General features: G+C 32.8%; 1 protein-coding gene across 3 annotated transcripts in view; it reads right to left on the reverse strand.

Annotated features, from left to right (window-relative positions):
- LOC148279747 (uncharacterized protein CG7065-like) overlaps positions 1-12559 on the reverse strand; it is a 50975-nt gene that overhangs the window by 13666 nt on the left and 24750 nt on the right. For all 3 annotated transcript variants that reach the window (XM_088229442.1, XM_088229440.1, XM_088229443.1), the window contains 6 exons: positions 8580-8919; positions 7781-7817; positions 4736-4895; positions 3491-3683; positions 2894-3184; positions 1396-1560 (listed from right to left, as the gene is read on the reverse strand). In XM_088229442.1, coding sequence (XP_088085568.1) covers positions 1396-1560; positions 2894-3184; positions 3491-3683; positions 4736-4895; positions 7781-7817; positions 8580-8919 — 1186 coding nt within the window. The remainder of the gene's footprint in view (positions 1-1395; positions 1561-2893; positions 3185-3490; positions 3684-4735; positions 4896-7780; positions 7818-8579; positions 8920-12559) is intronic.

Genomic DNA, 12559 nt, shown 5'->3' on the forward strand with positions numbered 1-12559 from the left:
GAAGAATTATTTTATGGAGTTCCACAAAAGTGCATCTTTCAACACGACAGAGCACAATACCATACAGCCAGGAGTAGCATAATCTGGAGCAGAATTGTCCTGCCTTGGCTAGGCGATATCCAGATTTAAATCCAATATAAATTCTATGAGCAAGGCCGATAGTGATGGTATCTCTAAAATAAACCGAGCAACAAGAAAGAGCTGATCAAAGCCATCAATCTGTCCTGATTTAACGTGATTACACTTGAAGATTTGCGATGCCTGGTGCACTTGTGATGCTTTGACAACTCGAACCGGTTCTATAAAACAAAGGATATGCAACAAAAAAATTGTTTTGTACTTCCTTCAGTGTGCTTGTAAATTCATCAATTGATTATACAGGGTGTTCTTTAAACCCTGTCACATCCGAAACCACGATGATCAGTATGGGCAAGAAGACATATTAGCATATTTTAAAAAATATTTAGAACGAAATTTTTTTTTCAAAAATATACATAAAAAAAAAAACAAATGGTTGCTTACTTCTGCAGGGGTGAAGCGAAGGGGGCGCGATCGCGCCATTGACGGTGCATCAGACTCCCCCTCCCCCCGCCTCGTTTCTCCCCTGCAGAAGTAAGCAACCATTTGTTTTTTTAAAGAATTTAGTTGTTCTAAAAAATTATTTTAGTGTGCCAATATGTCTTCTTGCTCATACTGATCATCGTGGTTTCGGACGTGACAGGGTTTTAAGAACATCCTGTATATTAAAAGTTTGCCAATAATTATTTTTTTTAAATGATCCTTTAGATATGGAAATTATTATTAATAAAGGTAGAATGATTAATAAATGTGAAATTTTAAAGAATTTCTAAAAGTTTCCGGAATTAATATCACTACTGCACATTAAACTGCGAGCATTAATAAAAAAATTTAAAATGTTTTTGCTACCCTGCAAAATCTCATATTTAGAGATACCACAGTGTGGGGGGGATGTATGATATTCAGACTTGTGTTGATGGTTAAAGGTTCGTTGCAACAAAAAATAAAAAGTAAAATAGTGATGCATTTTCTTATCAAAATGGACAAAAATCTGTTGCATGATTAAGATACGCTGCATTGGAACACCAATAAATAATAATCTGTCACATGAAGGCAAGGCGATCGGTCTTTCTCTTCGGATGCCAGTACAGGGACAATTAATTATTACAGTGTAAAACCACTCTTTGAAGTAAAATAGGTAGTAATTTTTATCAAAGAGTAGTCATCGAGTGGAAAACACTCGTTCTGAATTCTCCTTCTGTTTTACATACAGAACTGATCCTTCATCTGCCTGAGTATGGATCAACAGTTAAATTAGGTCATTTTGAATATACTCAAATCACTATTTAAATTATTTTATATACAAAGTGAACATACTTGTCTCTTTCCTTAGAAATAATTACTCTGCCATGACTCGATCCAAATGATTTTTGTGTGTCCTTTGTCTTGGAAGTGCTGCGCTTTAAATCAGAACCCACCATGATAGAGTGGATACTGTCATCATCATCATCATTATTATCCCACGGAGAGAATGCTGAATCTCTGAAAGAGAAGTGAGAAGTTTAAAAGTCAATTATTGTGATTCATCTCAAGCCTGGGTGTTCTGTGTATTCACCACTGTAATAGGGAAATATCACATGCAACAAATACCGATAAATATATATGAAATGGATTCAGAATAATTAATTGTATTTTCAGAATAAATATGGATATTGTGGAGAAATGTTTTCATACATAACTTTAAAAAGGAAATAATAAAAAATGTCACTAGAAAAACACGACATGTTTGGCACTGATAATCGTGACGTCAAGATTAGTGACGATATTCTATAAACATTTGGAAGGTTAGGAACAAACGTATTAGGGACGTGGCCAATGTAATTACAGTTTTTGTGGGAATTCAAAATGAGAATATATATTTTTCAAAGCAGCAACATTTCTTCGAAGGTAGCATTGCAGACTAACAGATCAGAAGTTCAGGGTTTGAATTTACCACAACCTGATTCCCATTTTTAGCAAAGTTATTTGTGACTATTTAAAAATGGCCCATAAAATAAAATATTTAGGTAAATCATAAAAATGCAAACATCCTATCCTAAAAAATAAAACAGTTTTGCGTATGTAACTAGTTCCCAAAATGTGAATAAAAGAACAACGAAAAAATAAATATCTAAAAGTGTGTGAACGTTTATTTTAGAATGACGTTTAACTCATTGGATGCGAGCAACTCACTCGTGAGTCGCCGTGTGCCCTGTACGCGGGTGACTCTTAAATAAATAAACCTTGTTTGCTTGCTCACCGCATGCATTGAAAGGGATGGCGATAATGTGGAAAAAAGGTCTACAAGTGTATCAACAATATCTTGTATTTTTTTTTTCAAATACACTTTGTCTTAAAGATATAAAAATCTAGTACACTTACTTTCTGAACATGCCTCATATATACTTCACTTAAGATCTAAGTAATTATTTGCTACAAATCGATTGGACAGCCATTTCTCAGAATGAGTAATTTCTAGTTATAGCTCTGTGGAATATACTTCGCAATATCCCCAGACTAAAATGTATGTTGACGGGTGTTCATTTATTACATCCGAGACCTCGCTATGTCCGTGATCGTTATAAACAAGTTTGACGGTATTTTAACATGAAATTATAATTAATTAATTATAGAAAAAAAAATTACAACCTGTATTCTAAAAATCACAGACATTTTACCTTTTCCCAAGAAAAGTCCATTTACGGAAGTAAAATCAACATATTGAGGCTTCAATTTTAGCATCAGCACATGTCTCAGTAGAACTGTCAGATGACCATTCTTACTGTAGAAAGTGTTTTTCTTCTGATAATTATAGAATATGTGTGGTATAACTTACTTGTCAGAAACAGGCGATGGTGATCTATCATCCTTACGTTTTTTGGGAGGTTTATCACTCGTTGACTGCATCGGAAAATAGTTCTTCCTACCTTCTTGGTTTTTATAAGGATTATCATAAGAGTCTTTATTCCTTATATCAAATGGCATATCTGGGTTTCTAGATTTCACTTCACTTCTCTTTCTATCCATTGTTCTAAACTGATTGTCTGGGTTTCTGGATCTATCTATTGTTTCATCCGAGTTTCTGGACCTATCCATTGGAGGAGAAACACTTCTCAATCTCTCCAAACTAAAATTAAACAAATATTAAAAAATAGTCTCCGTGTCAAAATCATTGAAACAAGTATCGGGTTTTAACCTTCTTATGAGTTAATCTAAACAATCAGATATCTTAACACAGACTATGAAATCGTTAGAGGAATATCTCAACAAGGATGAAGAAATTATTAGAGAATATGGAATTATACAGAAAAATAAATCAGACAATGAAATACAAGCCCTGTAAATGCCTAGACTTCTACATCCCTAATTATTTCTTCATTTCAGCTGAAATATCTCAAAATGAAACATTACATTAGCATAATTGTGTCAATACCTTCTTTTAGGTTGTGATTCAGTCATTGATAGAAAGTATTTAGAGAATTCAGGCTCCGATGTGGAAAGATTCAATAACCGACAATTTTCCAATTTGATCGATTTAATTTTTTCATCGTGTATCTCTTTCATTCGTTTTCCCCAAAATATGATCCAATCTGGTTTAAAGTCATACTTCAAGACATCTATACCTTCTGTTAAGGGAAACATCATATTAGTAAATGAATATAGAATATTGGGTGACCGACTGATGACCGTGTTCCAAAAATCTGACTCAAGCATTACTGAAAAAATGTTTTATTAAAAAAAAACATAATTTGACCATCCACTCCATCAGTCAGACAAGTCCAAAAAGGGGATATTGTAGCACATAGAACTGGCCTTCTCTACGCATGTAAATGCTCATAAGATCACCTACATGGTATGGATTGCCAGCTGGGCAAACATCAACCGTTTAAAGGCTTCCCTTCCATAAAATAAAAATTTTGTCTTCTAGCCGACTATAACAAAAGGTCTCTTTTCAAGAAATTCCAGAAGAGGGTGACTACAAAGAAATAAATATAATACAAAGTTTGTGAAACTGGAAGGAAAATAAATAAAATACAAGAGAATACTAGATAGCTGATAGCTGATCCCTGATCCCTGCTCCCACCCCCCAATATTAAACACGAAAAGATATCTAAAGTGCACCATTATATGAATTGCATGGCCCTCGGAATCATGAAATAAAACAATATTTTTGTTAAGAGGATTTTTAATATAATGATATCATAATATGTGAACAGCTGGATATTCTCAGATAAAGCACTCCATCGACCGAAATCTTCTAATAAGAGAAAGGACTTCTACTTCATAAGACTTGGGAAACTTCAAAAACTGTAGACCATTATGATAGAGCCCAGATTATGATTTTTGATGTACTATTTTCTATACAAAATGTTTGATGTGGTAACGATATTTGTTTACCAATAAGCAAAATTTGGTTAACAGTCTAAAAATACTTTTCAAAGTAAACCTTAATGACAATTCTTAAAAAAAAGTCCAGTTTCGTGTGAAATTTTTGAAAAAAAATACATATATTTGCAGAAACAGTTTGTGCATGCACAAATTTGGAATTTTATATGTTCGTATTGTTTTTAGTATGACAAAAAAACATTTTCAAAATATAATTTTGAGCAGAACTAAATTTCGCATTGTGAAGTACATAATGCAACAAGGGGTAAGAATATTAATGTAAAATAATCACCAGTTTTGAGTTCCTTGTACCGCTTGTTCCAGTACTTTTTCCATTCTTCTTGATATAGCGGATGCTTCTCTGGATTCTTTTCGTGATATTCCAAAGCCTTGTTAAGCGTTTCAGTAGCTATTGTAACTTTTGTCTTCAGAATGTCCAATTTATAATCCATCTGCAAAAATGAAATCTCTTTAATGCTTATTTCTATCCTCCATTTTCTTATCCACACCTGATGATGTGAATTTGGAATAATTGTCAACACACTGATTCTTATTAAGATTCTTATTTAGAAATTTAATAAAAGGTTAAATATTATTTGACGCATCAGACGCGGTTGACTCCCCAATGAGTCGCCGTATACTTATACATAAAAAATATCCCATCTTTACACTATCGACATCATGTGACAAATGTCCAAAATAAAGTCCGTATCTGTAATAGTAATAATCTCTGTTTTTGTTCTCATGAATGCGGAAATCGATTTAGAAAAATGTTTAAAATAAAAATGCTTTTTTTCTAGCGTATAAACCTGTATGAAATATAATTTATCAATGAGCAAATGTTTATATATTATAATATTTTTTACTTTTCTATGTCTTCATCAAATCATAAATTTTTATTGAAAGACACATTTTTAAAAAATAATTTTATTTACAAAATTAAAAATGTAGGGCCCCAGAATTAGTAGTAATTAAGTTTCAAATAATATTTTTTTGGTTAGGCTTCTCTACCCAACCAAGCGGTGCACAATCGTGCCATTTTGCGGCTCTACAGATGCCATATAAACTATGTAATTGTTTAGAGAACGAGTGGCGGCTATGACACAATGAATTTGTATGGAAAATAAGCTTCGGCATTTTATTGATTTGGAGTGACGATTTAGATATTTATCAATACAGTAAAACCTCGATATAACGGACTAATTGGGGGGAGGGGGTGTCAGTTAAAGCTGAAAGTATGTTATTTAAAAATAGGTTTAAAATCAAGAAACTTTAAAAAAAAATATGTACACTGTATTTAGATAGAAATAAACAATAAAAAAAATCTATTTATTGTCCTCCGACACTCATCGTGAAGGGATGTTGCTGCTTGATATCGACGCGCTTGCTTTCAGTAATTCTGCTTTGAAAAAAGAATCAAGTTTTGTTTGCACTTTTGAAGTTTACTGTTTTTTTACAATCAACTCTCTAAAATTACAAAAATGCGTACAATATAGTTGAACTTCGTTATCTCGCGAATAGTCAGTAAATGTTATTAGATCGTCAAGATGTGATCTTAGCAGTGTTGTTTCTTCTTCTTCGCTATCTTCACTTCCATCATCATTTTTAGGTTCATAACTTCATCTGCTATTTCACTTTCAGTCATGATATTATACCCAGGGTCATCTTCATCCACTTCTAGCCAATATAAAACATCTTCCTCGGCTACTTCTTCTCCGGCATTATTGTGTATTGTCTTACAGAAATCAGGAACTTTTAACCCTTCTAAATCTATGTCTGCATCTGGGCCATAAAACAAATTCTTCCAACCGTTTTTTAATGTTTGCTCTTTCACCTCTTTCCGCGCTGCAGCAAAATTAAAAATTGTAACACTTTAAGTTTTGCAAGGTAGGCTGTCCTCTTTTATCTTCTGCATTATCTTCATCCTGCAATACAACCATTACTTCATCTAAAAACTTTCTGCAATATATTAGTTTGGTTGCCAAAATTATTCCGTAATCCATGGGTTGGATAAGCGATGTTGTATTTTTTGGCAAAAACATACAACTAAAGTTGCCATCTTCTGAACGTAAAATATTTTCAGAGGCAGGAGCGTTGTCTAAAATCAATAAACATTTCACCTCTTATGGCAGTATTCCCAGTTTCTTCTCTTGAAATTTTCTCACTGTAAGTACAAATTCTTTAAAAAAAACAATTTTTGAAAATATCTGAGTTGAACTATGCCTTATTAGAGTTATAATATGAAACGGGCAGATGATACATAATATATTTTAAAACTCTAGGTGTACGAGATTTGCCAACAATTACAGGAGTCAGTTTATGCAATCCATCGGCGTTAGCACAAAGCAGTGCCAAGATCCTGTCCTTGTTGATTTTCATATTTGGAGGCTTGTAAGGCTTGCTTGCTTTCAGGCAAAGTACGCCATAGCAAACCAGTTTCGTCAGCATTGTAAATCTGAGATTCTAATAGCATTTCGTTACTTATATGTTCTATTGATTTATGCCAAAAGGTTTAGATTCTTCTTTTGCACTTGAAGCTTCGCCGTAAATTGTTTTATTAATGATTCCATGCCTTTTCCGAAAGCGCCAGAGCCATCCATCACTCGCTCTGAATGATATGCTCATACAATTTGCTAATTTAATTGCGGCAGATTTTAATTCGACAGCCCGTACCGAAACCCCACTAGAACGTTGTTGGCCATACCATTTTAGGATTGGTTCTTCGAGTGAAGTTTCACGAGCCAATTTCATTCGTTTTCTGAGATTGATCTTCTCTCCTACATTGCACATTTATTTATTTTGCTTTTGTTATTTTTTATGTCCGAAACAGTTTGATTTTTATGCCATATTGTTCACATATGACATTCCAGACTTGAACTTTTGAATAATTTCTCATTTTTGATTGATCATTAGATAGATTCTTTTCCATTTGTTCATATTTAAAAGGCAGGGTTGCGAAAATTTAGATTTATTTACTGGAGTACACTAAATGCGTTAAACGCACTTCATGCACTTCAGGGTGTTAAAGATTTCTCAAACAATATTTGTGTTGTATATGCGTTATTATAATTTAAATCTATAAATTAAAGCAAAATGACTGCCGCGTGTGAACAAAGCGTGGGAATATTTTTGACGGGTACAAAGGGTTCATTTCAGTCAACAGAAACATATTTAAAATAGGAGACTCAAGTTAATGGATGCAATTCAACAGATAAGAGACCAAAATACCACATTTGAGAGGTCCAAGAGATTTATACTTAAATATAAAATTAAACTGAATGATAACTTCATTTCTCGTTAAAAGTATGTAAATAATAATTAACAAAATGTAACAAACCTTTGATGTATATTTAATGCCCTGCCTTTCTGGATTCCTAAAACAAAATAATATTTCAGCATCATCAGTAATACGCAATTTTCTATGATGTCTGATGTACCTATTGTAGCATCATGCGAGTTCTGTTACGCTTAAATGTTTAAAAAATCCAGAATAATCACCAGTGTTAATTTTTAATCAATGTTGCACCATAGGCACACATCAATATGTGCAATAAAAGTACATTTTCTCACAAACAGATGATGTTGGCCGCAAGGTCATTTAAGATTCACTCGCCGTGAAACTAACAGAGTCGCATATTATTTATACGTGCGTTGTGCATATTTTTGTGTAAATTCACTATTTTCTTAGCTATACAAAATATTTAATAGTTTTGAAATAGAAAGTAAATTATTGTTTGTCATTTCTGTCACACTGAGTTACAAGGACTTTTACTAAATCTTTGCCGGTAGTTTTGGCATAGGAAGTAAATTGTTGTTTTCATCATTTCCATCACATTGAGTTAAAAGTTCATGTTTACTGAATGTTTCTTTACTATTATTATTATGGATAACTTACATAGCGCCCATTTTTCAATATAATATCTCAAGTGCGCTTTACAAAGTGATTCTACAAACATTTATTTTAATGTCTTATAATTTATAGTGATTTTTTAGTACAACAATTTAATTTATCGTAAATGCTTAAACTGAATGAAAATATTGTGAAGCCTGTCTGAAAACAATCTTACAGGATTCCAGTTTTATTTTACACACAGAACTACGCAAGTAAAAAAAAAAACAAAGCAAAAAAGATCTACCTGTCTGACGGTTGTGGCATTCTGCTCACATGTGGCAGTGGTGACCTGCTTCTCATTGCCCTCTGGCTATTCCTGAAGTTGGATTCAAACCTTCGAGGAGATCTGCTTCTAATAGGAGATCTGCTTCTAATAGGAGATCTGATTTTCTTAGGAGACCTGCTTCGCCTAGGGGACCGACTCACAGTGGGAGACACTTCCCTACGCTGCCGAGGTTGGAACTTTCTAGGTGCGAATGAGCGTTCCCGATCCTTTTCCCTAAAAGATAGGCTGTGTGCAAGAGAAATTCTGTTGAAGTCCCGTCGAGGAGAACCAGGTGCATTAAGAGGTCTTCTAGATTCATCTGAAATTTACAGATATTTTATAAAATTAGAACTGTACATAGAAAAACAAAAACAAGACGTTAATAACAGTTTAAAAGATTTTTCTCATATTTAAAATGAAATCAAATACATTCTTTTTAAATACATATTTTTAAAATCACAATTTAAAAATGCATAACCAGCAAGAAAATTTGATCACTAACTGTCACTAAATCCGGTACTAGAAGGCTTTAAAATTTCACATATTTTCTCAAAATGGATTAAAAAATTCTTATTCCAATTAGAATGTTCATGGTGGCAAATTACCAAAGTGTGTTTAACCCTTAGGCTGCTGCGCAGTTTTTCAATAATCTAATCAGAAATCCTATTATTTATACATTTTAAAAATATTTTATCGAATACGTTGTTTTCCAAACACACTACTGTTTTAAAAATTAATAGCAATTCCAAGAAAAATCTTAAATTTCATAAATATCTAATTCAAGCCCAATGGAGTGAGCAAGATAGACAACTCGTGCCACACTTATCTCATTGTCGTACAGCGGTTGTAAACCCTTTCTTAATTGAAAATAAAAACAAACAAAAATGATCTCGCACAGCAATCTCAAGGCGCATTGTTTTAATAGTTATTATTGAAACAACATAATTGATGATAGTTTTTTTGTTGATTGCGAGGCAAAGTGCCCTGTTATATATTATCAAACCTACCACTTCCATCAATGCATGCTAAAAAAAATATTAAAATATATCTTGAAATTTGTTGCAACAGAGAGGAAAAGCATTTTTGCCAAGGGAATATGGACGTCTAGGCATTTCTGATCTGTCATTGGCTGGTTTAAATGACCACTTTACACACTGCGCAATATTCACCATTCTGCGTATGTTTACACATCCACATTCATGATTATTTTTAAATTACCTCAACTCTTGCATCTGTTGACTTTTGCAAACTAAAAGAACTGAAACCTTTAATGATGTCAGTGAGTTTCACCTGGATAAATTATTTTATCTCCTAGGTAATGCCTAAAAATAATTTTAATTTTTTATGCAAGTTATTTTAATAAAAAATATTTTAAGTATGTCCAAATGTTTGTATGGAGTTATTTAGATTGAAGCTTAAAGATAACTAGTAAATGTACTAAGAGTTTATATTATTTCTTGGTAGATGTTTTAATATAATTTTAATTTAAAAAAAGAATGTTTTTGTACAACTGTCTCACAAATTGATATCTTTTCCAAGAGAAATATTCCGTTTCACTAATAGCTAGTTCACGCGTAATGGATTGAGCGAGATAGACAACAGTTGCTGAAATTGCAAACAGCTGTGGTAAATTACATATTTTTTACATTTATATATCTTTTTAATCTTACTTAATCGTTACTCTAACTGACAAGTTAACTCTGCAAAGCGTACTTTTTATTGTGAATAAATTTACAAAATATATCATTCAAAATGATAACGGATAGTGAAAGTGATATAAAAATAATAATACCTCACCGAGAAACTCGAAGGCCTAGCAGCTCAACCTATTCCAAAAGTGAATTAGACAATAAAGATCAACTTCTAAGTGATAGTGATGATATTTTATATGACTCTTATGAAGAGCTCGAAATCTAAGAAGCTATTTTTGAAATATTTTTGGATTAAGATCGAGCTGATATACCTCATTTACCACAATTACGTTTTGTTTGTAGAATAGTTTGTAGAATAAAGTTTGTATAGTAATAATTATGTTTTGTTTGTAGAGTAATAATTACTACCTAATGAACAGCTAAAACATTTAAATTTCCCATTACTGTAGGTACCCATTATAATAAATTAACAAATTATTTTTTAATATTCAAACGTCCTAATTGACAATCATTGGGTTCCATGGTGAATTATTTTTATGTTTTATGGCTCTTTACTTATTTGTTTGTATTCTTAATTACGGGGTATTCCGGTGATATAGGGACCTGGGACCTCACTAGATAAGAGTTATTATATTAAAGGTAAAGTATTCAGTTAGTTATTCATTACAGAAGTACATCAATATTTTTGTAATCACTGGATCGGGTATAATAGCGGGGAAAACACAGAATATAATTATTTTCCTCAAATATCAAGTGATTAAAAATTCCAAATATTAAGATGATTTAATTTTTATTTCACTGTTTTTGCAATGTAAAAAAATGCACTTTTTCAGGTCCCGACTAGCTAGAAGTTTCCTGTGTTTAGTCGTTTCTTTTTTTTAAAAGCACTGCGAATTTAAACATCAAAAGTAAATTTATAATGAGGAAGTTTAGTGGTTTTTAAAAAAAAATATATATTTGTTAATCGACTACTAAACAAAGCTTTTTTTTAAAATTTTTATGTATCGTATTATCAGCGCTACGGTTTTTCAAAGTTTTGTATTTCTGAAATTAATCCGCGTGTGACGTCGCAAGTTCTCTTCCGCTTCTTCTCGGTTCGTTATGTTGATTGCTCCATCGACGATTAGCAAACCGGAAATCTTCCACAACCCTCTTATCATTGGTTGATTCAAATGAATAAGTGACGTTGTTCAAAGTAGTTAGTTTTTATTAAAATATTTAATATAATTTTTTATTCATTTTCAAGAAACTTTGCTGCACAATTTAATGTTCAAATTTTACCGCGCGTAAGAAAACATTTTTTGTATTAAATTTTCCGTAGGGCTGAAATAGGTACGAAACTAAATAATAACCCGTCGAATAAGTAATTTTATGTTTTATATCACTGATGAATAAGTGCAACAAGCAGTTCCCGAATTCATTTACCCCTTGGGGATTATGACGTCAGCATCAGTCTAGTTAGAACTTTATGATAGGGATTAACAACAACGATATATCGTTGTTTAGCAGTCTAAGAGTTAAGTGATCTGATTGCATGACTTGGGGCTAAAATTTCTTTGACATGTCGTGAATGTGATAAAAATGGACTAAACACAAATAACAGTTTTTTCTCTAAACTATCATTTTTGACACAGGCCACTTTGAAAAATCTGAGATTATTATTATTGTTTATCACTGGTAAAATAATCTACATATATTTCGAACAGATATGTCTAAATGTTTTTAGACAAATGTTTTTAGACAATTACTAAATTTTTCCGCCTGGGGGTTATCTTTAACCCATTCAGACCTAAATTTATTTCTGTGGGCATAAAAAATATTCTGTATCCCGAATGTACTAAAGGAATTATTTTGCTTGGCCTTCTGGGCCTCAGTTAATTGGCCCGTCGGGAATCAATTGATTCGGTTGACTCGGGTGATATTTCTAGGTATCTCAGCTACCTAGAAATATTGCCAAATGTACTTCTCGTAATGAGCTTAAGTCGTGGGCCAGGAAGCAGATAGTAGTGCTCTGGCAAAAAGTAGCTGGTCAGCACCATGCGAAAGGCACTGATAAAAGGGTACTCGCAAATGTTTGCTTTCGACCTAATACAGCTCGGCTCAAATCAAGTGAGGGTTATCACTAGAGCCCTTACGGGGTACTTCAGATTGAAGAAACGCCTTGCTAAAATGAACCGTTCCGAAACTTCTAGATGTAGTTTCTGCAGTGCAGATGAGGAAACACATATAAACATTCTATGTGAATGTGAAACCTGAGGATGTTAAAGAGCTCGTCCTCTACCTAATAGCCCGATTCTTGGCGCGGAT

Source organism: Micrasema longulum, unplaced genomic scaffold (genome assembly GCF_059751315.1).
Source record: "Micrasema longulum isolate JH-2025_06_02 unplaced genomic scaffold, ASM5975131v1 h1tg000677l, whole genome shotgun sequence".
NCBI lineage: Eukaryota > Metazoa > Arthropoda > Insecta > Trichoptera > Brachycentridae > Micrasema > Micrasema longulum.